The sequence below is a fragment of the Pocillopora damicornis genome, chromosome 2, assembly GCF_964200805.1.
Source record: "Pocillopora damicornis chromosome 2, jaPocDami1.2, whole genome shotgun sequence".
Lineage (NCBI taxonomy): Eukaryota > Metazoa > Cnidaria > Anthozoa > Scleractinia > Pocilloporidae > Pocillopora > Pocillopora damicornis.
In genome coordinates this window covers 4,906,240-4,931,200 of record NC_142671.1, presented here as the reverse complement: position 1 = coordinate 4,931,200, position 24,961 = coordinate 4,906,240, and the positions used below count along the sequence as shown (strand labels likewise).

At 39.8% G+C, this 24,961-nt stretch overlaps 3 protein-coding genes across 3 annotated transcripts; all 3 read left to right on the top strand.

The window, feature by feature from the left end:
* Nucleotides 1-908: 908 nt before the first annotated feature.
* LOC149049636 (uncharacterized) lies at nucleotides 909-6,988 on the top strand. The gene is made up of 4 exons (XM_089196493.1): nucleotides 909-1,879; nucleotides 2,251-2,331; nucleotides 2,769-4,795; nucleotides 5,445-6,988. Exons 2-4 carry the CDS (start codon nucleotides 2,253-2,255, stop codon nucleotides 6,903-6,905), a joined length of 3,567 nt encoding a protein of 1,188 aa, XP_089052619.1. The 5' UTR covers nucleotides 909-1,879; nucleotides 2,251-2,252; the 3' UTR covers nucleotides 6,906-6,988.
* Nucleotides 6,989-10,719: 3,731 nt separating this feature from the next.
* On the top strand, nucleotides 10,720-15,543 carry LOC149049635 (uncharacterized). The gene is made up of 3 exons (XM_089198634.1): nucleotides 10,720-10,798; nucleotides 11,255-13,281; nucleotides 13,980-15,543. The coding sequence occupies exons 1-3, from the start codon at nucleotides 10,720-10,722 to the stop codon at nucleotides 15,432-15,434; spliced, it is 3,561 nt and encodes a 1,186-aa protein (XP_089054760.1). The 3' UTR covers nucleotides 15,435-15,543.
* Nucleotides 15,544-19,216: 3,673 nt separating this feature from the next.
* LOC113673499 (uncharacterized) lies at nucleotides 19,217-24,568 on the top strand. Its single transcript, XM_089197395.1, has 5 exons — nucleotides 19,217-19,268; nucleotides 19,345-19,409; nucleotides 19,783-19,863; nucleotides 20,326-22,352; nucleotides 22,931-24,568. Exons 3-5 carry the CDS (start codon nucleotides 19,785-19,787, stop codon nucleotides 24,392-24,394), a joined length of 3,570 nt encoding a protein of 1,189 aa, XP_089053521.1. The 5' UTR covers nucleotides 19,217-19,268; nucleotides 19,345-19,409; nucleotides 19,783-19,784; the 3' UTR covers nucleotides 24,395-24,568.
* Nucleotides 24,569-24,961: the final 393 nt, after the last annotated feature.

The window sequence follows — 24,961 nt, the reverse complement described above, 5'->3', positions numbered from 1 at the left end:
AAACTCTCACAACTTCAAAATAAAAAGATTGAATTTACTCACAATTAATTTCCTCGCCGTTTACTTAATGAACAGAGGTAAATCTTCGTACATGAATGAATCGTCGATGAGAGTGAATAATACTTTCCGTTAGATCATTAACTGATTTTGAAGAAAACATTGTCGTGACAGTCCTTGCCAAACTAGTTCTGTTGGTTTTCAAACGTTCCTTCGCTTTTCTTTTTCTTGCGCGCTCTCTAATTGACAGGTGTCAGATTGTGACAGATACTTGTAAAAATAATGTTTCAAAGTTTGTTTGGAAGCCTTTTAAATCACCTTTATCTTTACGGAAATGAAAATGTTTCGCTGAGGCATCTCTCTTAAATTTGCATCACCTCTATTTTAACTACCATTTACCCACTCAAAAATTGTTCAGTTTATGGAAGATCTTGCCGTATTTACGGCCAAAAATCATTCGGGTTCTTTCGGAAAGAATTTCGTCAAGTTTAAAAACAATAAATATGTTATTTACCGGCTAAGGGTCGGTCCGTATGGTGAAAAACTGTGACCTCGGTCTTGAAAATGCTGCCTGACTGTGACCTCGGTCACAGTTTTTCACCATACGGACCTCCCAGCCGGCAAATAACATATATATATGAGAATGCTTGCTAACCAAGAAAGAAGAGTCTGATATGTGTAGACAGACGCTCCAAGCTTTTCATGGCTGAAACACAAGACAGTTTCACTGTTTTGTTCACTTTGGGTTTATTTTGTCACTAGATAACCTTTCACCTTAATATGGCCAATTACCTTTTGGTGAATTCCGTTCCAAATTCAACTAGAGAGAAAAGGTTTACGGAAAAGATGCTTTTTATAGAATTATATATTTCATATTAATCTCGAAGTGATTATTTATGCTAGACGTTTTTGCGGAAAATTTTGCTTAAATGAGAGATGAAATTCATTGTATAGCGAGCGGATTTGGCAGTTTTTCATACAAGCGTTCTAACATCCTGTTTGTCTCAGATTTTTCAAGGTGAAGATCATGTTAAAGGAGGTCACGATCATGCTTTAATGATCCAAGTGATAGACCTTGAATCAATGAAAACTTAAAGGAATATCTCCAGACAATTTCCCACGGAAAATGTACATGTAGATTATATCTTAACTAAAGTTTTTCTCGACTGATGTGTAGGCCCTGTTTTTTTCTTATAACGGTCGCCAGCGTTATTTCCGTTTCCGTTTTTTCGTTTCGTCTTTAAAAAAACTGGAAAGAGTAAAACGTTTTGGAAGAAAAGTTTTTCAATTGATTTTCCAAATGAAAAGTAGCAGGTTGTCAATTTTGCTGGATCGTTTTGGTCAACCTGTGACTTTATACCTGCTATCACCCTCTACGATTCCTTTGACTTACAGCGCACTGTCCGGTAAAAGCAGATTTAGAAATAAGTTTATTTTTATCATCTCACTCATAGCCTGAGTGCTCTCGTATCAGAAGCAGGTAATCAATTCATAACCAAGGCATACATCTTCCAAGCATTTCAAACATTTTTTTCTGCTGTCATACTCTCCTGATTCCATTGACGTCCTGCATACAGTCCTGTGAGGGCACATAAGTGAACTTCAGTTCCACACGACCTCTGCTCTTTGATGGCAGAATCAAGTTATTGATTAAAAACCATATTTCTTTCTTGTATTTCAATGTTATTCCTCTGCTGTCTCCCAGCTTGATTTGATTGTCTCACAGCAGATTTAGCAATGAGTTGTTATCCAGCCAATTAGAGAACGACCAGAATTCCATTACAAGACCGCACAGCAATTTTCCTGGAATGATAGTTTGCTTTAAATAGAGAACAAATTAGAACGTAAAGGGAGAAAATCAACGGCGCTTTCTCTTCTGTCAGTAAGTTCTGTAGTTTGTTACTTAGCAGTTTTTTCGAAGCGATTAACTATTGGATATATTTTGTCGATCAGATTTCGGCCATAACCATATCAAAGAAAAAGGAAACGTTTAGTACAAAACATTGCCTTCGGCAAAGGTTTATTGTAGACTGTTCGTCGCATGGTATTCATAATAGTGGATTCACCACCAAATATTAAGCTAATTTATATATCGTAATGCGAACTCCCGATAAAATCCAAGCAACGCTTGGGAATTTTGTACCAGCAGCCCACTTGGATTGCTCTACACAAGCTTTCTTGGTGGAGTATCCGAAGAGCTAGATTCGTTTGAAGTTACTCATATTCTTCAATTTTATTGTTTTCTGTTTTGAGGCATGTCTGGAAGAAGAGGTTTTTGTCTTGTTTTGATTGGGCTTGTACTCTTGCTGTTAGAGTTATCATCGGCTAAAGACGGTAGGTTATTCGTTAGTAAAAGCCAACCAAGTCTATCTTGCATCTTTTATCTTCAGTATCGTCAGAATCTTAGAAAGATAACTGCTCTAATAAAGTAAATATTCAAATTAGTAACAAATCTCTCATTAGAGGCCATTACTTCTCACTTTCTTCCTTCTTTTATCCAGTTTTAAAATAATCGTTTTCATCCACTTTTTAAAATATTTGTTGCGTTTTCAAAATCCCGGTGTACCCCCAGCCTAAATTTCAGAAGGTTACTGAAATTAGAACTTAGCTCAATGCTCTCATTCCACCCCTTGCGTCACTGAAGATTAGAAAAGAAAATTGTTTAAGTCATGCCAAATGTACACGTAGTGGTAAACCGTGTATTATTACGGTCGTTTCTTTATAGTGGTATCCTGTCATCATATTATATTGTATCTTGACATTTATTGCAGATTGTCAGAAATTATTAGACTTTGAGGGGAAATCACAGGAAAACTGCCTGAGACGTATACCAGACACCAGAGGAACAATAACATTCTCAACTTCCGTAGCCAAGCTCGGCTCAAGGTCACTGAGATGGGAATCTGGCACCACAGGAAAATCGCGATTGAGGTACACCAGGCCCTCATCTGCCCGCATCAGAGGACGTGACCTAAGCCGAGGAGGGGTGAAGATGTGGATCTACAAAGAGACTCCCTCACCTGGAAGAAGCATGCAAGTTAGATTTAGAGATACAGCTCGGAGCAACCAAGTTGGGTCATTTGATATTGACTTGGGATTTAAGGGATGGCGAGGAATATGGGTGTCCTATAAAGAATGCAAACGTTACTCTCATAGCCTCAACTCTCCCGCTGAAATTGATAGAGTCGATTTTGCCTTGAGCCATCACGACACAATTCATATCGATATGCTTGACTTTGTGAGAAGGATGTCATTTCAGTCTCGTGACAAAATAGTTCCACCTTTCACAAGATTCGGCTCACGATATGATTCAAGCAACTTCTGGCAGCAAAGCTACCGTTGGAGTCAGCAGGCTCCGACTGCCCTTCCAGAAACGGTGGTTGCTTCAAAGTCCTTGAGTCTCACTCACATCGAGAGTCGCTTGAAAAACTGGTATTGTGATGAGAGGGAAACCACCTACGACTTCTCTGGAGAAGCCAAGAAGCGTTGGGATAAACTGGTGAGGAGCATTGACGCTGCATATCTGGAATACGATAGACTTTTATTTAGGACGCTAGACTCAGGAAAAACAGTGATAGTCGGGCCTCCTCTGTTCTGTCGCGGTTGTAAAAGGGGAACACGAGCGTATTCCTTGAAAGATCCAACAAGAAAGTTCAGCTTCGTCCAAATGCGTATCATGCTTCCTTTAGCCATAGAGTTTTATCTTAAATCCCGCGCCGAAGAAGTTTCCCGAACTGTGACAGAAGAAACTCCTGAACTGAGTTCTACTAACAAAGTCGATGTGGACCGTGCCATTGAAAGGATTTGTGGAAACGACGCAAACAGGCAGAAAGAGTTCCGCGTGTACCTTGAAAGTTTGACGAAACCTTACACAAAGGACCAAGTACGCAAAATATTAAATGACGAAAACGAAAAACGCCTTGAGAGAATAATTAAACTGCTTGACTACATTGAAGACCAAGGATGGGCTGATGGAAGTGCAATAGGCTCCCTGGATCATGAAATGAACCGTGGTGGTGCTGGATACACACACACTCTTTTCTTGTTGAAGGACGCCTTACAAGGGAACACTAAATACAGATCAAGACTTTTAAACTTAATAAATACTGCCAAGTGGTATAGTGATTTTGGTGAAGTTTACCAATCGACGTTCGAGTATAGTGGAACTACGGCTGACAGAATGATTACAATAATGTTGTTTCGGCTCATGATTGTGTTGATAATGCCTGCTAAGTCGGATATGGAAATAAAAGAAAGGCAAAGGGATATGGATGCTTTGAAACGATGGATGGATAACGCCCTGAGTATCAACAAAGCCTTCGGTGGAGTTATTAAACCTGATTACACTGGCTTTCATCACAAGACATTCTACGCATCTGCGTATGCCCCACACGCATATCATACAGCTGCACAAGTGCAATACCTCTTAGAAGGAACAGATTTTGCACTGTCAGATGAGTCTAAACGAAATTTACTGGAAGCTCTTGAAACAATGAGGCTAGTAGCAGTTAAGTATTCAACACCAAACAGTGTCGGCGGACGCATTGTAGACTATTCCAAAAAGATTTTGGTAAAAATTCTCCCAGCATACGCCTACATCAGTGTTTCCCATCCATCTGGGCCACTGGCATCAACCCCAGCCAAAGAAGTGTCAATTCCTGCTGTTAAGAACGTTGGGATGTTTTTACGTTTGTACCAGCCTACTGACGAATTTGTTAAAAAGTACTTGGAAGATGGAACGGTTAACAGGGGAAAATCGTACATGAACAGCCTTGGATCACTGAAAATTATGTCCATCGTAAGTTTATTAACTGAACGTTGCTGAATGCCTATACATATAGTAGTTTACCTCAATATTTTTGAGAACTTATATCAGATTTTTTTCTAATACAAGGAATCTCATTCCTATAAGTAAAGCACCAATAATGTTTTAGATACACTACACCACTGTTAACAATCTGCATCAAATTTGAGAGGACCATAAACTTAGGAACCCCGTTACCGTGCACTTTATTGCTGGTCGACTATTTTTAAGAATTGTTTCAAAAAAGAAGAAAATTCTTAAAAGCTAGTTAACCCCTTTTTAATGCAATTCCAATTCAGGGCTACATGTAAATTGGGCTTCATTTGATTCCTTTCGTTTTCAATAAGTTAGGGATTGCTTTTATACTTGAACGAAAAAACTTGTTTGTGTGCACCAGAAGAACGATGCAAGAATGTTTATGTTGCTGCCCCAATGCTGTTGATTTAAACCTTCCTTCCTGCAATAAAACATTGTAAACGAAACTCTATGCATAAAAAAGGAGAGAGAAAGAGAGATTGGGGGCACATTCTTACCCTTTTATAAGCTTGTAACAATAGCATTTTTTAGGCAAATTACTTGGTGCAAAGTTATATTTTGATTTTTAGCATATTTCCTGATTTCTTGTTCGTTTTCTCGAACATAGGTCTTTTCTAAAGGTACATCTCCTGAGCCCTCCCCTGAAGGTCATTGGTCCAAGAACTTTGCTGCTCTGTCAATTCATCGTCGTAAGGACTGGGCAGTGACGATAAAAGGCTTTAACCGGTTTGTCTGGGACTTTGAGGGATCTACAAGGGTAGGAAAACCTGAAAATGTTTATGGTACCTATCAGAGTCATGGTTCAATGTTGATAGCGAACAGCGAAGAGGCATTGAAGGCTCACGATATAAAAAATGGATGGGATTGGACAAAAATACCTGGAGCCACAACAATGTCCCTGACTCTCGCTCAGACGAGTCTGAGTAAGGCAAGAAACTTCAGTCCACGATCTTCTGCTGGAGGAGTAACCTACAGAGGACCAGAGCCTTTATCCAGCGGAGTATTTGGCATGGACTTCCGCCAACCCAGGTACAGTTTTTTGGAGGAGAGCCACCCCTATCCAAATATCAATCTCCGCTTTAAGAAATCTGTTTTCTTTTATCAAAACGTGTTGGTCTGCCTAGGAAGCAACATCAGAATAAACAATGGCGGGGCAACTCAAGCTCAAACGACCCTTTTTCAAGACAAGCTGATAAGTGGCAGCTCGTCCATTGAAGTTGACGATGAGCGAAAAGATGATTCAACTCTTTTTGACGCCATGACCCCATTTTCAACTCCAAAAGGAAGTAGAAGGGGATACACTACTCTGGTGGACACCAAAGGCAACAGCTACTACATTCCAAGATCAAGTGCATCCGATCTTAAGGTTCACGTACAAACACAAAACTCGCGAACGTCCTCAGCTAAAAAATCCAGTGGCACCTACGGAACTGCCTGGCTTGAGCACAGTGCATCTGATGGGAGTTACGAGTATGCAGTTCACATTGTTACTCCTTCATACGAAGGCTCTACTGGCTCTTATTGGGAAATACAACATTCTGATGTGTCATATAAGCTATACAGGGTTTTGAAGCAAGACGATGAGGCTCATGTGGTCCGATTTGAAACATCTCCTGAACGCAATACAGCTTTGCTTCCACTCTATGGTTATGTCTTTTTCCAAGCGACTTCATCTGTCCCTCTTCCTTCCTGGGGGATTGTCTCGTCAGTGAACAGACAATGCAGGATTATGGCGGAAGAAAACACTCAGGAGATTTACTTAAGCATTAGTTACCCCGACCTGAATTTCCCTGGCTCAAAAGTCTTGCGAACCTCCGGCGATGTCAAAGCTCGGGAACTGTTTCGAATGGAAAGTGAGGAGATCCAAGTTGAAGTCACCTTGGCACGCGTTGTGAGCACAACTCTTCCAGAACTGCCCAAGGTACATGGTTCTCCAACTGATTACGTGCCAAGGGTTCGAGTGATTGAAACAGTTACCGAGAAACCAAGCCGAGGAAACAAACTAGTCTTTGCCAATCTGAAGAACGGATTCAGCGTGGAAGTTAAACTGACCAAAATAAATTGTTGACTTTTTAACGGATTCTTAATGTGTTTACTTCTATGTAAACATATCGATGTATTTTAAACAATAAACAACATATTTGAGATTATCATTATCAACAGGAAATATTTTTACTGTGTGATGTAGATTAAAGGATTCTTCGTGCTATGTGTTGATTTGGTTGTTTTTCCTGAATCTACTTCAAAATTTTCGAGTGAGGAATTTTTTTTGAATGAGAATATGAACATCACCAGAGTGTAAAATGAATGTCGTGAAATTAACGCACGTGGGTTTCTTGAAAATAGGATCTGTATTAGCATCATATCTAGACTCGTTTATTATCCTGACTTTACGTTTTTGCAAAATTGCAATTATTTTCAGACCTTTTCAGTTTATAGTTTGATCCAGACTCTAAATCAAATTGGTAAAAACTGGAGCACGATTAGCCTTCTGATTGGCTGAAGGAAGCCGGGTTATGAGCTTGTAACTCAGCTCCGACAAATGTGGTCAATGAAGTCGTCGGCGAAGACGAGAAAGAAAAGTTTCTGTGGGCCTTGAGGTAATGGCGCACCCTAAATATGGAATCTTAAAAGGTTTCGGGACTTTTGACAAACGCGCACCTAGACTCTTACCTCTGACTTAGTAAAGTCTCTCTTTGTGTTTTCAATTTTTCTCTCTCTTGGAAATCTTTTGAACAATGACGAGCTACGTAAAAGGCACTGTCGACTCAAATAATAAAATTTGTTGATAATTAGAGGACAAGCTGTTTGTGAACTAACCCTGGGACGCTTAAGTACATGTGCAGTCAGGATACTAAATTTGTTTTCCAAAATGGCAGCGTCCTTATTCTAGTTTTGAGCATATTTGAAGACAATTTTGGGGTGATTGTAGATTCCGTTTTGGAAATCATTTTTAAAACATCCTTCCTATGAATAAAAAAAAAATGCTGAACGGTTTCACTCGGACATGAAAGGCAGGCTGTTTTTATTTGTTCCAACCCAGTCAATTCTTAGGAATTCTGCCCTCAAGCTTGGGTATGCCAAGGTTAATCAATAAAAAACTCCTAACCTCTAGAGAACTTTCTTGTAGAATATATATTCTTGTCGGCTGATGTATAGGCTCTATTTTAATCTTATGTTGTCTCTAGCATTTCCAGTGCATTTCACAGACAAGAAAAGTGGTTGCCAATTTATAGGAAATATAAGAGTTTAAGGTGGAATGGTCCTTTACTGCAGGCAGTGGTTATAGCCACAGAAAAAAGGTAGAGAGGGATTTTCGCGTTAGAGAAAATAAATGAGGTAATATCTCATTCATTCGTCAAAACCTCTGCTTTGAAATGCAGGGTTGCTCGTCTAATTTGGTGTTTGCTGGTTAGTTTTATTGTACTGTTGAGGTTAGTAGACTAACTCGAATACCACGCGCAAACGGGAAGCACCAGGAGTCTGATCAGGAACTTTTATGCCACTCCCTGAGGTTTATCGTACGATAATTAAGCCCTATCACAACGGTGAAGGACACATCACTTAAAGGGGAAAAATAAATGTGTGGTCTTGCAGCACGTAACAAACCAAGGATCACAAGACTTGCATAAGGATTTTAAGATAATCTAACAGGTCTAAACAATTCCCAAACATTTAGCCAGAACATTCCTAATTTCAGTAGTTCCCAATCACTTCTAAGTTTAGTAGTTCATAACAGCTGTCACTTTTGCGCTAAACGTGCACTGTTGTTTTGTTGTCCTTCTCCTTAGCTATGAACAAGATGTGGCGGCGCCCGTGTCATATATTTGAGCGCATTGAAAGATTGTCATGTGATCCTTCTTATGAAGAAAACAAATACTATTCGATTTCACCTGCACTAGACATGTTTTGGTAACAAAGCCGGCTTGTTTTTAACCCTGTCAATTGTTTGGATTTGGAACATAGTTTTCTGCCCTCGAGCTCGAGTAACATATTATTTTCGTGATGCAATTTTCTAGTCAATAAAGAAGATTTCAAAAAGTCTAATAAGTCACCGAAAGCGTTATACGGCTTTCACAGAGTTGTAATCGATGGGTTTATTTCATAACTAGACAGCATTTCATTGTAATGTGGATCACATTGCATTTTAAAGAGATATGTAAATATGTCTTCGAATTAAATTAACCTTGAAATGGTTATATACAATAAAACTATTCGTGAAAAATTTTTTTTAGGGAAAGATTCAGATGGTAGTCATTGTATAGCAGGCATAACACAGTTATACGCGATTCATCCAAGAGGATTGAATCCCATGCACCTTCGAATTTCGTAATCCTGCATACAATAGTCCTACCATGCTGTTGTCCTAAATTTTTAAGACAGATCACGATCATGCCATAATAATTGGAGTAACAGACACTGAATCTAATATCTATGTCAAGGAAAAAGGCAAGAAAGACGAACTCTTAACAATTTCCTAGAAAACTTCAATGAAGATTATTTCTAGGCGAAAATCATATTCTCGGCTGATATGTAGGCCCTGTCTTTATCTAAAGCGGTTTCCGGGATCAATTACATTTTCACAGACATGAAAAGCGTTTTTCAGTTCAATTCGAGATACGTTGAGAGGTCGCTAAGAGTAAGGTGAATTTTTTTTTTTTATGGCAGACAGAGATTCTAGCCACAGAAAAATGGTAGAGGGGGAAATTTGTGTTAGCGAAAGGAATTAAGATAACATCTCATTGGTCACAATTTCTGCTGTGAAAAGTAGAATTTGAAAGAGTAAAACTTTGTGGATGGAAAAGTTCTAAGTTAATTAATTTTTCTTCAAAGCAGCTGTTCGTCAATTTTTCTAGATCGTTATGGTGAACCTGTGACGTAATTCCTGCTTTCACGCTCTTCGATTCCTTTGACAAACCGTCTGGTAAAAGCAGATTTAGGAATAGATTTATTTTTGTCATCTCACCCGTAGCCTGAGCTCTTTTGTATCAGAAGCTGGACATCAATCGACAAACAAGGCAAACACCTTCCAAGCATTTCAATAATTTTCTCCGCTGTCATACACTCCTGATTTCATACGCTGTCATACGCTCTCTGATGTACGAAGCAGGTTTTTGATTCATAACCATATCTCTTTCTTTCATTTCGATCATTAATATCTGCTGTCATCCCCTCATGATTCAATTGTCTCGCAGTAGATTTAGTAATAAGTTGTTGTACAACCAATCAGAGAACGACCGCATTGTCATTATTAGATTACTCAACAATTTCCACGGAATGATAGTTTGCTTTAAATAGAGCTCAACTTAGAAGGTAGAGAAGGACACTAAACGGAGGGTTCCTCTCTGTCATTACAGGTAAGTTCAGTACGTAGTTTGTTGCTTAGTAGTTTTTTTGAAGTGGTTAACTAATGGATATACTATGTCGAAATCAGATTTGGCCTTAACAATAACAATAATAAAAAAAGGAAAAAGATCAGGAAAAAAACATTGCCTTCGGCAAAGAGGCGTGGAAATACTTTATTGTAGACGGTCCTCTCTACGCTGTTTTTTCGTGATTTTTTGGTAACATAACCATGAATATTCTTTCGATTTTCATCGTCTTTGGGTGCAAATACTTGGTAAATTTCTCCTCATCGTAAACTTAGACTTTTTTGATGAGTAACTTTTCAACCTTACTCATTGTCCTATAGTGAAATTGTACGCTAGAAGAGGTTTATTCCATGTAAAATGTTACCTTCCTTTGTTGAGTAGGCCTTGATTTAGGAATTTTGTCCTTTAAACCCACTTTGATTACCTTACACGAGCCTCCTTGGTAACGTATCCGAGGAACTAGTCTCTCTCCCTAATCTTCCCCATCTTTATTATTTTCCGTTTTGAGGCATGTCTGGAAGAGGAGGTTTTTTTCTTGTTTTGACCGGGCTTGTACTCTTGCTGGTGGAGTTTACATCGGCTCAAGACGGTAGGTTATTCGTTAGTAAGAGCTAAGGACATGTATCTTACATTCCTGATGTGTCAGTCGTCAAGATCTTACAAGGATCCCTATTTCCCATTCGAAATGATCACTCAAACAATTCATATATATCTTCCACTAAGTCCATTATTTTTTAGTTTCAAGGTATGCTTTGAATTCATGTGCTGTTTTCAGACTCAAAAATGTCTATCCGTTCATCTATCTCGTTAAAGAGAATTTATTGCGCTTCCAAATCCCAGTGTACTCCAAGCCTAAATTTCAGAAGGTTATTAAAACAAAACTTTGCTCAACGCTTTAATTTCCACCCTTGCATCACTGAAGAGTAAAAAAAAATGAAATTTGAGTCAAGCTAAATGTACATGTAGTGATTGACAGTGTATTGTTTCGGTCGTTTCTTCATAATGATATCCTTTCATCATATTATTGTTTTGGCATCCATTGCAGATTGCCAGCAACTATTAGACTTCGAAGGGGAATCACAGGAAAACTGTTTGGGACGTATACCAGAAACCAAAGGAACAATAACATTCTCAACGTCCGTAGCCAAGCTCGGCTCAAGGTCACTGAGATGGGAATCTGGCACCACAGGAAAATCGCGACTGAGGTACACCAGGCCCCGATCTGCCCGCATTAGAGGAAGCGAACTAAGCCGAGGAGGTGTGAAGATGTGGATCTACAAAGAGACTCCCTCACCTGGAAGGAGCATGCAAGTTAGATTTAGAGATACTGCTCGGAGCAACCAAGTTGGATCATTTAATATTGAATTGGGATTTAAAGGATGGCGAGGAATATGGGTGTCCTATAGGGAATGCAAACGTTACTCTCATAGCCTCAACTCTCCCGCTGCAATTTATAGGGTCGATTTTGTCTTGAGTCATCACGACATAATTTATATCGATATGCTTGACTTTGTGGGAAGGATGTCATTTCAGTCTCGTGACAAAATAGTTCCACCTTTCACAAGATTCGGCTCACGATATGATTCTGGGAAAGTCTGGCAGCAAAGCTACCGTTGGAGTCGGCGAGCTCCGACTGCCCTTCCAGAAACGGTGGTTGCTTCAAAGTCCTTGAGTCTCACTCACATCGAGAGTCGCTTGAAAAACTGGTATTGCGATGAGAGAGAAACCACCTATGATCTCTTTGGAGAAGCCAAGAAGCGTTGGAATAAACTAGTGAGTAGCATTGACGCTGCATATCTGGAATACGATAGACTTGTATTTAGAACGCTAGACTCAGGAAAGACAGTGATAGTCGGGCCTCCTTTGTTCTGTCGCGGTTTTAAAAGAGGAACACGGGAGTATTCCTCGAAAGATCCAACAAGAAAGTTCAGCTTCGTCCAAATGCGTATCATGCTTCCTTTGGCAATAGAGTTTTATCTTAAATCCCGCGCCAAAGAAATTTCCCGAACTGTGACAGAAGAAACTCCTGAACTGAGTTCTACTAACAAAGTCGATGTGGACCGTGCCATTGAAAGGATTTGTGGAAACGACGCGAACAGGCAGAAAGAGTTCCGCGATTACCTTGAAAGTTTGACGAAACCTTACACAAAGGACCAAGTACGCAAAATATTAAATGACGAAAACAAAAAACGCCTTGGGAGAATAATTAAACTGCTTGACTACGTTGAAGACCAAGGATGGGCTGATGGAAGTGCAATAGGCTCCCTGGATCATGAAATGAACCGTGGTGGTGCTGGATACACACACACTCTTTTCTTGTTGAAAGACGCCTTACAAGGGGACGCTAAATACAGATCAAGACTTTTAAACTTAATAAATACTGCCAAGTGGTATAATGATTTTGGTGAAGTTTACCAATCGACGTTTGAGTATAATGGAACTACGGCTGACAGAATGATTACAATAATGTTGTTTCGGCTCATGATTGTGTTGATAATGCCTGCTAAGTTGGATTTGGAAAAAAAGGAAAGGCAGAGGGATATGGATGCTTTGAAACGATGGATGGATAACGCCCTGAGTATCAACAAAGCCTTCGGTGGAGTCATTAAACCTGACTATACTGGCTTTCATCACATGACGTTCTACGCATCTGCGTATGCCCCACACGCATATCATACAGCTGCGCAAGTGCAATATCTTCTTGAAGGAACCGACTTTGCTCTTTCAGATGGGTCAAAACAAAATTTACGGGAAGCCCTTGAAACATTAAGGCTGGTAGCAGTAAAGTATTCAACACCAAACAGCGTCGGAGGACGCTTTGTAGACTATTCCAAAAAGGTTTTGATAAGAATTCTCCCAGCATACGCCTACATCAGTGTTTCCCATCCATCTGGGCCACTGGCATCAACCCCAGCCAAAGAAGTGTCAGTTCCTGCCGTTAAGAACGTTGGGATGTTTTTACGTTTGTACCAGCCTACTGATGAATTTGTTAAAAAGTACTTGGAAGATGGAACGGTTAACAGGGGAAAATCGTATATGAACAGTCTTGGATCACTGAAAATTATGTCCATCGTAAGTTTATTAACTGAACGTTGCTGAATGCCTATACATGTAGCTGCTTTCCTCAATCTTTTTAAAGATTTTAATCAGATTTTTTTCTAGTGGCAGGAATCACATTCCTATATATATAAGTAAAACAAGAATAAGGTGTTGAATACGCTACACCCCTGTTAACAATCTGCATTAAATTTGAGGTGACCATAAACCTAGGAATCCTGAGACCTTTCAGTTTGTTGCGGGTCGATTATTTGATTTGATTCCAAAAAGAGGAATAGACTTTAAAGGTAGTTAACCCCTTTTTAATGCAATTCTAATGCAAGGCTACATGAAAATTGGGCTTCATTTGATACCTTTCGTTTATAATAAGTTAAGAATTGCTTTCACATTTGAGCGAAAAGCTTGCTTGTGTGTACTAGAAGAACGACGCAAGAATGATTATGTTCCTGCCTAAAGTTCAACGTTTCGCAAAATACACCCCAATGCTGTTAATATAAAGCTTCCTTCCTGCAATACAACATTGCACAGCAACCCTTTAAAGATAGGATGAAAGACAAAAATCATAAAAAATGAGAGAAAAAGAGAGATTGGGGGCACATTCTTACCCTTTTATAAGCTTGTAATAATAGCACTGTACATATTATTTGGTGCAAAGTTATATTTTAATTTTTTAGTATCTTTGCTGATTTCTTTCTTGTTTTTATCGAACATAGGTCTTTTCTAAAGGTACATCTCCTGAGCCCTCCCCTGAAGGTCATTGGTCCAAGAACTTTGCTGCTCTCTCAATTCATCGTCGTAAAGACTGGGCAGTGACGATAAAAGGCTTTAACCGGTTTGTCTGGGACTTTGAGGGATCTACAAGGGTAGGGAAACCTGAAAATGTTTATGGTACCTATCAGAGTCATGGTTCAATGTTGATAGCGAACAGCGAAGAGGCATTGAAGGCTCACGATATAAAAAATGGATGGGATTGGACAAAAATACCTGGAGCCACAACAATGTCCCTGACTCTCACTCAGACGAGGCTGAGTAAAGCAAGAAACTTCAGTCCACGATCTTCTGCTGGAGGAGTAACCTACAGAGGACCAGAGCCTTTATCCAGCGGAGTATTTGGCATGCACTTCCGCCAACCCAGGTACAGTTTTATGGAGGCGAGCCACCCCTATCCAAATATCAATCTCCGCTTTAAAAAATCTGTTTTCTTTTATCAAAACGTGTTGGTCTGCCTAGGAAGCAACATCAGAATAAACAATGGCGGGGCAACTCAAGCTCAAACTACCCTTTTTCAAGACAAGCTGATAAGTGACAGCTCGTCCATTAAAGTTGACGATGACCGAAAGGATGATTCAACTCTTTTTAACGCCATGATCCCATTTTCGACTCCAAAAGGAAGTAGAAGGGGATACACTACTCTGGTGGACACCAAAGGCAACAGCTACTACATTCCAAGATCAAGTGCATCCGATCTTAAGGTTCACGTACAAACACAAAACTCGCAAACGCCCTCAGCTAAACCATCCAGTGGCACCTACGGTACCGCCTGGCTGGAGCACAGTACACCTGATGGGAGTTACGAGTACGCAGTTCACATAAATACTCCTTCATATAAAGGCTCTGCTGACTATTATTGGAATAAACAACAATTTGATAAGTCACTTAAGCTTTACAGGGTTGTTAAGCAAGACAGTGAGGCTCATGTGGTCCGATTTGAAACATCTCCTGAACGTGATCATGTCTTGGTTCCACTATACGGTTATGTTGTTTTCCAAGAAACCTCATCTCTTCCTTCCTGGGGGATTGTCTCGGGAGTGAGCAGACAATGCAGAATTATGGCGGAAGAAAACACTCAGGAGATTTACTTAAGCATTAGTTACCCCGACCTGAATTTCCCTGGCTCAAAAGTCTTGCGAACCTCCGACGATATCAAAGCTCGGGAAATGTTTCGAATAGAAAGCGATGAGATCCAAGTTGAAGTCACCTTGGCACGCATTGTGAGCACAACTCTTCCAGAACTACCCAAGGTACACGGTTCTCCAACTAGTTACGAGCCAAGGGTTCGAGTGATTAGAACAGTTACCGAGAAACCGAGCCGAGGAAACAAACTAGTCTTTGCCAATCTGAAGAACGGATTCAGCGTGGAAGTTAAACTGACCAAAATAAATTGTTGACTTCTTAACGGATTCTTGATGTGTTTATTTGATTGCGATTATAATTATCATCAGGAAGTATTTGTACTACGTAATGTAGATTAAAGGATTCTTCGTGCTTTGTGTTGTACCTGTTGGTTTGGTTGTTTCCCATGAATCCGTTTCAAAATATTCGAGCGAGGATATTTTTTTTAATGAGAATATGAACATGACCAGTGTACAAAACAAATGTCGTGAAATTAACGCACGTGGGTTTCTTGAAAATAGGATCTGTATTAGCATCATATCTAAACTCGTTTATTATCCTGACTTTACGTTTTTGCAAAATTGCAATTATTTTCAGGTTTTTTCAGTTTATGGCTTGATCCAGACTCTAGATCAATTGGTAAAAACTAGGGCACGATTAGCCTTCTGATTGGTTGAAGGGGGCCAGGTTATGAGCTTGTAACTCAGCTCCGACAAATGTGGTCAATGAAGTCGTCGGCGAAGACGAGAAAGAAAAGTTTCTGTGGGCCTCGAGGCAATGGCGGACCCTAAAAGGACCCTAAAAATCGAATCTTAAAAGGTTTCGGGACTTTTGACAAACACGCCCCTGGACTCTTACCTGTGACTTGTTAAATCTCTTTTTTTGTTTTCTCAATTTCATCCTCTCTTGGCAATCTTTTAAACAATGACGAGCTACGTAAAAGGCACTTTCGACTCAAATGATAAAAATTTGTTGGTAACCAGAAGACCAGCTTTATGTAATCTAACCCTGGGACGTTTAAGTGCGTGTGCAGCCAGGATACTAAATTTATTTTCCAATATGGCAGCGTCCTTATTCTAGTTTTGGGCATATCTAAAGACAATTTTGGAGTGATTATAGATTTCTTTTGGGAAATCATTTTTTAAACATCCTACTAACGAAGAAAAAAAATGCTGGAGGATTTCATTCAGACTCAATAAATTTTTACGGAAAGGGCAGGCTGCTTTTTTTTGTTCTAACCCGGTCAATTATTAAGACTTCTACCCTCCAGCTTGGGTATGTCAAGGTAAAGGTCAATAAAAAACTCCTAAAAATTTCTAGAAAGCTTTCATGTAGAGTACATAATTGCCAAACGTATCTTCTCGGCTGATATACAGGCCCTGTTTTAAATCTCATGCGGTCTTTAAGAGATAAGAAGGTGGAATGGTCTTTCAGTGGCAGGCTGTGGTTATAGCCACAGAAAAAATGTAGAGAGGGATATTTGTGTTAGAGAAAATAATTGAGGTTTTATCTCATTAGTCAAAATTTCTGCTTTGAAAAGCAGGTTGCTCGTTTAATTTGGACTATGCTAGCTAGCTATATTGTACTTTTGAGGTCAGTAGGCTAATTCGAATACCACGCGCAAACAGGAAGCACCAGGAGTCTGATTAAGGCCCTAGCAAACGGCTTCAACATTTGCTTCAACATCCGTTTAAAGGCTTTTAAACTCGTTCAACATCGTTTCAACTTCGCTTCAACACGTTTCAACATGGCGGAAAGGGGGTGGCAAACGCTTTCAACATTGCCATTCAACAAAATCGAAAGGATGTTGAAGCAAATGTTGAAGCCGTTTGCTAGGGCCTTTAGGAATAGTTAATTTCCATCTCAAAGGCACTGTCTCTTTTCTCTTCTCAAAATTCATCCCTCAGTACACGCTCTTAAATACCCTATCAGTGGGTATGTTTGGGCTTACTGGACAACTGACCTTGGCAGAGTATATATATCTTTTAAGAACAATAACCAAAACAGTCTCACAAGACATTCGAGATGAACAACAAAATACTTGGAAAACAACCAATCTTCGCGAACTAAAACCTGAACAAAACTTCCTGTTGAGGACTCAGAGCAAGGTTAAGGACAAACGTAAACACGTCTAGCAATGACGATTATCGTACGAGAATTAAGCCATAATACAACGGTCAAGAACACATCACTCAAAGGGGTAAATAAATGTGTGGTCTTGCAGCACGTAACAAACCAAGGCTCACAAGACTGACATAAGGATTTCAAAATAATCTAACAGGTCTAAATAATTCCCAAACATTTAGCCAGAAGATTCCCAATTTTAGTAGTTCCCAAAATCCTCTAATTTTAGTAGTTCATTATATCTGTTACTTTTTCGCTAAACGTGCATTGTTGTTTTGATGTCCTTCTCCTTAGCAATGAATAAGATTTGGCGGCGCCCGTATCATAGATCTGAGCACATTGAAAGACAATTTTGGAGCGGTCAGATCACTCTTTGGAAATCATAGTCATAATATCCTTCTTATGAAAAAAACAAATGGTAGTCGATCTTACTTGTACTAGAAATATTTTTGGTAGCAAAGGCGGGTTGTTTTTTAACCCTGTCAATTGTTTGGATTTGGAACATAGTTTTCTGCCCTCGAGCTCGGGTATCATATTGTTTTCATGATACGACTTTCTAATCAATAAAGAAGATTCCAAAAAGTCTCATAAGTTACCAAAAGCGTTATTTGACTTTCACAGAGTTGTTCTCTACCGTTCTAACAATGTTATTTATAGAAAGATTCAGATGATAGACATTGTAAAGCAAGCATGGGACATTTATATGCGATTCATCCAAGGGGATTGAATCCCATACACCCTCGAATTTCGAAATCCTGCATGCAAGAGTCCTACCATGCTGTTGTGATGATTCGATTTGAGTAAAAGTCACTGAATCTAATATATATGTCAAGGAAAAAGAGAAAAAAAACTCTAAACAGTTTTTTAGAAAACTGCAATGAAGATTATGTCTTAGCGAAACTCATATTCTCGGCTGATATGCGGGCCCTGTCTTTATCTAATGCGGTTTCCGGCATTAATTACATTTTCACAGACATGAAAAGCGGTTGTTAGTTCAGGAGAGGTCGTTATATTTAAAGTGGAAATTTTTCTTGTACTATTTTATCAATGGCAGACAGAGATTCTAGCCACAGAAAGGGGGAAATTTATGTTAGTGAAAGGAAGTAACGTAATATCTCATTCATTAGTCACAATTTCTGCCGTGAAAAGCGGATTGTTCGTTTAACCTGGAGTTAGCTGGTTAGCTGTCACTTTTTTTGCTAAACGTTCATTGTTGTAATGCTGTCATCCTCCTAATAAATAAAAAAAGAAGGTATTAGTGATGAGCCACCTTAAGAAAATTTCATCAAACCCGCCTATAGTCAAATTTGTCTATCGTCGTGAGCTTTATCTTAAAAAGAACTTGAAAGAGTAAAACGTTGTGAAAAGGTTCTTAGTTAATAAATTTACGTAAAAGTAGTTAGTTGTCAATTTTTCCAGATCGTTATGGTCAATCTGTGACGTAATTCTTGCTTTCACGCTCTACAATTCCTTTGACAAACCGTCCGGTAAAAGCAGATTCAGGAATAGATTTATTTTTGTCATCTCACTCGTAGCCTGAGCTCTCTTGTATCAGAAACAGGACATCATTTCATAAACAAGGCAAACATCTTCCAAGCACTTCAATAATTTTCTCTGCTGTCATACTCTACTGGTTTCATTTAAGTCCACCCTACAGTCGTGTTAAAGTAGATTAAAAGATTAGTAAATTTTGTCATCTCGCTCACTCATAACCTCTGCTGTCTGATGTAAGAAGCAGGTTTTTGATTCATAACCATATCTCTCTCGTGCACTTCGACCGTAAATATCTGCTGTCATCCTCTCATGATTCAATTGTCTCGCAGGAGATTTAGTAATAAGTTGCTACACAGCCAATCAGAGCACGACCAGATTGCCATCACCAGACTGCTCAACAATTTCCACGGAATGATAGTTTGCTTTAAATAGAGCTCAACTTAGAAGGTAGAGAAGGACGACAAACGGAGGGTTCCTCTCTGTCATTACAGGTAAGTTCAGTACGTAGTTTGTTGCTTGGCGGTTTTTTGAAGTGGTTAACTGTTGGATTTACTCTGTCGAAATCAGATTTCGGCCATAACAATATCAAAGAAAAGGAAAAAGATCAGGAAAAAACACTGCCTTCGGCAAAGGTGCGTGGAAATATTTTATTGTAGACTATTCCTTCCGTGCTGTTTATTCATGATTTTTGGTAACATACCCATGAATGTTCTTTCGATTTTCATCGTATTTGGGTGAAAATGCCTGGTAAGTTTCTCCTCTTCGTAAACTGTCCTAGATTTTGTCGATGAACAACCTTTCAACTGAGTCATTATCCTATTGTGAGATTAGACGCCAGAAGAGGTTTATGCCAAGTAAAATGTTAACTTCCTTTGTTGGGTAGGCCTTGATTTGGGAATTTTGTCCCAGGAACCCACTTTTATTACCTTACACGAGCCTCCTTGGTGGCGTATCCGAGGAACTAGTCTCTCTAATCTTCCTCATCTTATCATTTTCCGTTTTGAGGCATGTCTGGAAGAGGAGGTTTTTGTCTTTTTTTGACTGGGCTTGCACTCTTGTTGGCGGAGTTTACATCGGCTCAAGACGGTAGGTTATTCGTTAGTAAGAGCTAACGACCTGTATCTTACATTTCTGATGTGTCAGTCGTCAAGATCTTACAGAGATCACTATTTCCCTTTAGAAATGATCACTAAAACAATTCATATATATCTTCCACTAAGGCCATTATTTTTTAGGTTTAAAGTATGCTTTGAATTCATTTGCTGTTTCCAGACTAAAAAAATTTCTCTCCGTTTACCCATCTCGTAGAGGAGAAATTTGTTGCATTTTCAAATTCCAGTGTACTCCAAGCCTAAATTTCAGAAGGTTATTGAAAAAAACACTTTGGTCAACGCTCTAATTTCAACCCTTACGTCACTGAAGATTATAAATTTTAAAAAAAGTTTGAGTCAAGCTAAATGTACCTGTAACGGTAAACTGGGCATTGTTGCAGTCGTTTCTTTAGAGTAGTATCCTTTCATCATAATTTTGTTTTGGCATTTATTGCAGATTGTCAGCAACTATTAGACTTCGAAGGGGATTCACAGGAAAATTGCCTGGTACGTTCACCAGAAAACAGAGGGACAATAACATTCTCAACGTCGGTAGCTAAGCTCGGCTCAAGGTCACTGAGATGGGAATCTGGCACCACAGGGAAATCGAAGTTGAGGTACACCAGGCCCCGATCTGCCCGCATTAGAGGAAGCGAACTAAGCCGAGGAGGTGTGAAGATGTGGATCTACAAAGAGACTCCCTCACCCGGAAGGAGCATGCAAGTTAGATTTAGAGATACTGCTCGGAACAACCAAGTTGGATCATTTGATATTAAATTGGGATTTAAGGGATGGCGAGGAATATGGGTGTCCTATGGAGAATGCAAACGTTACTCTCATAGCCTCGACTCTCCCACTGCAATTTATAGAGTCGATTTTGTTTTGGGACATCATGACACAGTTCATATCGATATGCTTGAATTCGTGGGAGGAATGTCGATGCAGTCTCGTGATAAAATAGTTCCACCTTTCACAAGATTCGGCTCACGATACGACTCGAGCAACTTCTGGCAGCAAAGCTACCGTTGGAGTCAGCGAGCTCCGACTGCCCTTCCGGAAACGGTGGTTGCTTCAAAGTCCTTGAGTCTCACTCACATCGAAAGTCGCTTGAAAAACTGGTATTGCGATGAGAGGGAAACCACCTATGACTTCTCTGGAGAAGCCAAGAAGCGTTGGGATAAACTGGTGAGGAGCATTGACGCTGCATATCTGGAATACGATAGACTTGTATTTAGGACGCTAGACTCAGGGAAGAAAGTCATAGCCGGGCCTCCTTTGTTTTGTCGTGGTTGTGACAGGGGAACACGAGCGTATTCCAAGAAAGATCCAACAAGAAAGTTCAGCTTCGTCCAAATGCGTATCATGCTTCCTTTGGCGATAGAGTTTTATCTTAAATCCCGCGCCGAAGAAGTTTCCCGAACTGTGACAGAAGAAACTCCTGAACTAAGTTCTACTAACAAAGTCGATGTGGACAGTGCCATTGAAAGGATTTGTGGAAAAGACGCAAACAGGCAGAAAGAGTTCCGCGATTACCTTGAAAGTTTGACGAAACCTTACACAAAGGACCAAATACGCAAAATATTGAATGACGAAAATAAAAAACGCCTTGAGAGAATAATCAAACTGCTTGACTACATTGAAGACCAAGGATGGGCTGATGGAAGTGCAATAGGCTCCCTGGATCATGAAATGAACCGTGGTGGTGCTGGGTACATGCACACTCTTTTCTTGCTGAAAGACACTTTGCACGGGGACGCTAAATACAGATCAAGACTTTTAAACCTAATAAACGCTGCCAAGTGGTTCAATGATTTTGGTGAAGTTTACCAATCGACGTTCGAGTTTAGCGGAACTACGGCTGACAGAATGATTACAATAATGTTGTTTCGGCTCATGATTGTGTTGATAATGCCTGCTAAGTCGGATATGGAAATAAAGGAAAGGCAGAGGGATATGGATGCTTTGAAAAGGTGGATGGATAACGCCCTGAGTATTAACAAAGCCTTCGGTGGAGTCATTAAACCTGATTATACTGGCTTTCATCACAAGACATTCTACGCATCTGCGTATGCCCCACACGCATATCATACAGCTGCACAAGTGCAATACCTCCTGGAAGGAACAGATTTTGCTCTGTCAGATGAGTCGAAACGAAATTTACTGGAAGCCCTTGAAACAATGAGGCTAGTAGCAGTTAAGTATTCAACACCAAACAGTGTCGGAGGACGCATTGTAGACTATTCTAAAAAGATTTTGGTAAAAATTCTCCCAGCATACGCTTACATCAGTGTTTCTCATCCATCTGGGCCACTGGCATCAACCCCAGCCAAAGAAGTCACAGTTCCTGCTGTTAGGAACGTTGGAATGTTTTTACGTTTGTACCAGCCCACCGACGAATCTATTAAAATGTATTTGGAAGATGGAACGGTTAGCAGGGGAAAATCATATATGAACAGCCTTGGATCACTGAAAATTATGTCGACCGTAAGTTTGTTAACTGAACCGTGCTGAATTTTTATGAATTTTAATCAGATTTTTGTCAAGTGGAACGAAATATATTCCTATAAGGAAAACAGCAAAAAGGTTTTGGACACGTTAAACCCTTTTGGGAACCCTGTGACTGTGCTCATTGAAAAAGGGAATTTTTAGAAAAACCCGCAATTCCAATGTGAGACTTCGTCGAAATTGGGCTTTAAATAAAAAGCTTATTTTGTTTGTTCCTGCGTAACAATGCAATAATAATTATGTTGCTGCCTAACGTCCTGAAATTCGCACAATACACCAGTTTGCTGTTACTTGTATCCTTCCTTTATACAATAAAATATTGCGCTGCAACCCTTTAAAGAAAGGACGAGGGACCAAAATTCTAAAAAAAAAAACCTTAAGGAAGAGTGTTAAGATAATTTTATTCGACAAATGTAAAGTCTTGCCCTTTTATAATTCTGTAACAACTATGGTGTTTGTTTCTTGTATTTATATAATTTTACCAATTGTTTGGTGCAGTCTAATGTATTAAATTTGGGCAACTTTGCTGATTTTATTATATGTTTTCTCGAACATAGGTCTTTTCTAAAGGTACATCTCCTGAGCCCTCCCCTGAAGGTCACTGGTCTAAGAACTTTGCTGCTCTCTCAATTCATCGTCGTAAAGACTGGGCAGTGACGATAAAAGGCTTTAACCGGTTTGTCTGGGACTTTGAGGGATCTACAAAGATTAAAAAACCTGAAAATGTTTATGGTACCTATCAGAGTCATGGTTCAATGTTGATAGCGAACAGCGAAGAGGCATTGAAGGCTCACGATATAAACAATGGATGGGATTGGACAAAAATACCTGGAGCCACAACAATGTCCCTGACTCTCACTCAGACGAGGCTGAGTAAGGCAAGAAACTTCAGTCCACGATCTTCTGCTGGAGGAGTAACCTACAGAGGACCAGAGCCTTTATCCAGCGGAGTATTTGGCATGCACTTCCGCCAACCCAGGTACAGTTTTATGGAGGCGAGCCACCCCTATCCAAATATCAATCTCCGCTTTAAGAAATCTGTTTTCTTTTATCAAAACGTGTTGGTCTGCCTAGGAAGCAACATCAGAATAAACAATGGCGGGGCAACTCAAGCTCAAACTACCCTTTTTCAAGACAAGCTGATAAGTGACAGCTCGTCCATTAAAGTTGACGATGACCGAAAAGATGATTCAACTCTTTTTGACGCCATGACCCCATTTTCGACTCCAAAAGGAAGTAGAAGGGGATACACTACTCTGGTGGACACCAAAGGCAACAGCTACTACATTCCAAGATCAAGTGCATCCGATCTTAAGGTTCACGTACAAACACAAAACTCGCAAACGCCCTCAGCTAAACCATCCAGTGGCACCTACGGTACTGCCTGGCTGGAGCACAGTACAACTGATGGGAGTTACGAGTACGCAGTTCACATAAATACTCCTTCATATAAAGGCTCTGCTGACTATTATTGGAAAAAACAACAATTTGATGAGTCACTTAAGCTCTACAGGGTTATGAAGCAAGACAGTGAGGCTCATGTGGTCCGATTTGAAAGATCTCCTGAACGTGATCATGTCTTGGTTCCACTATACGGTTATGTTTTTTTCCAAGAAACCTCATCTCTTCCTTCCTGGGGGATTGTCTCGGGAGTGAACAGACAGTGCAGGATTATGGCGGAAGAAAGCACTCAGGAGATTTACTTAAGCATTAGTTACCCTGACCTGAATTTCCCTGGCTCAAAAGTCTTGCAAACCTCTGGCGATATTGGAGCTCGGGAGATGTATCAAATAGAAAGCGGTGAGATACAAGTTGAAGTCACCTTGGCACGCACTGTGAGCACTACTCTTCCAAAAACGCCCGTAGTGCACGGTTCTCCAACTGGCTACGTGCCAAGGGTTCACGTGGTCGAAAGAGCAGGCGGCGAGAAACCAAGCCGAGGAAACAGGCTAGTCTTCGCCAATTTAAAGAACGGATTCAGTGTTGAGGTGATATTGACGAAAATAACTTGTGATCAATAAGCGGATTAATGTATGAAGCCACTCATGTTTACTTCGCTTTACAATTCAAACAGTATTCAAAATATTTGATTGAAATTATAATTAACAACAAGGACAAAGTAATTATCAATATTGCACAATCTTTCTTAGAATTGCACTACGCATGTGAGTAATAAACGATGGATGAAAATGTTATTGAAAGTCTATCCTTTTTTGAGTTTTTAAAGTCAACCGTAACACTTGACCACCCCGCACGCTCGGCAGAGGGCGTACCAAGTCTGTCACTGGTGATGTTCACTTGCTGATTTGTATGACAGCAAACTTTGAGTTATTTACTCGAAACATTGGCATGATAGCGTAGAAAGTCTCAATGTGTTTCTTTCCTGTTGATTTTTGTTCCAATACCTGAAATTTCTACTGCCACAAGAAAAAAATCCTATCGGTTTTCATCAATCATATCTGTCTTTTCTGATGAGAACAGTCCTGTCTAACAACTGAGAATTTTAAAAGAATAATTGCCATCGGAAAGGGACCTACGTGCTTCTCTGAAAACGTAGCTTTATGCATATCTTTCAGAAACTTTGCTAA

Bases quoted from the DNA above. Each gene is read 5' to 3' on its own strand.
- LOC149049636 (XM_089196493.1), top strand. From the start codon at position 2,253: ATGTCTGGAAGAAGAGGTTTTTGTCTTGTTTTGATTGGGCTTGTACTC. The intron at 2,332-2,768 runs GTAGGTTATTCG...CATTTATTGCAG, and splicing joins GTTATCATCGGCTAAAGACG to ATTGTCAGAAATTATTAGAC. The intron at 4,796-5,444 runs GTAAGTTTATTA...TCTCGAACATAG, and splicing joins CACTGAAAATTATGTCCATC to GTCTTTTCTAAAGGTACATC.
- LOC149049635 (XM_089198634.1), top strand. From the start codon at position 10,720: ATGTCTGGAAGAGGAGGTTTTTTTCTTGTTTTGACCGGGCTTGTACTC. The intron at 10,799-11,254 runs GTAGGTTATTCG...CATCCATTGCAG, and splicing joins GTTTACATCGGCTCAAGACG to ATTGCCAGCAACTATTAGAC. The intron at 13,282-13,979 runs GTAAGTTTATTA...TATCGAACATAG, and splicing joins CACTGAAAATTATGTCCATC to GTCTTTTCTAAAGGTACATC.
- LOC113673499 (XM_089197395.1), top strand. From the start codon at position 19,785: ATGTCTGGAAGAGGAGGTTTTTGTCTTTTTTTGACTGGGCTTGCACTC. The intron at 19,864-20,325 runs GTAGGTTATTCG...CATTTATTGCAG, and splicing joins GTTTACATCGGCTCAAGACG to ATTGTCAGCAACTATTAGAC. The intron at 22,353-22,930 runs GTAAGTTTGTTA...TCTCGAACATAG, and splicing joins CACTGAAAATTATGTCGACC to GTCTTTTCTAAAGGTACATC.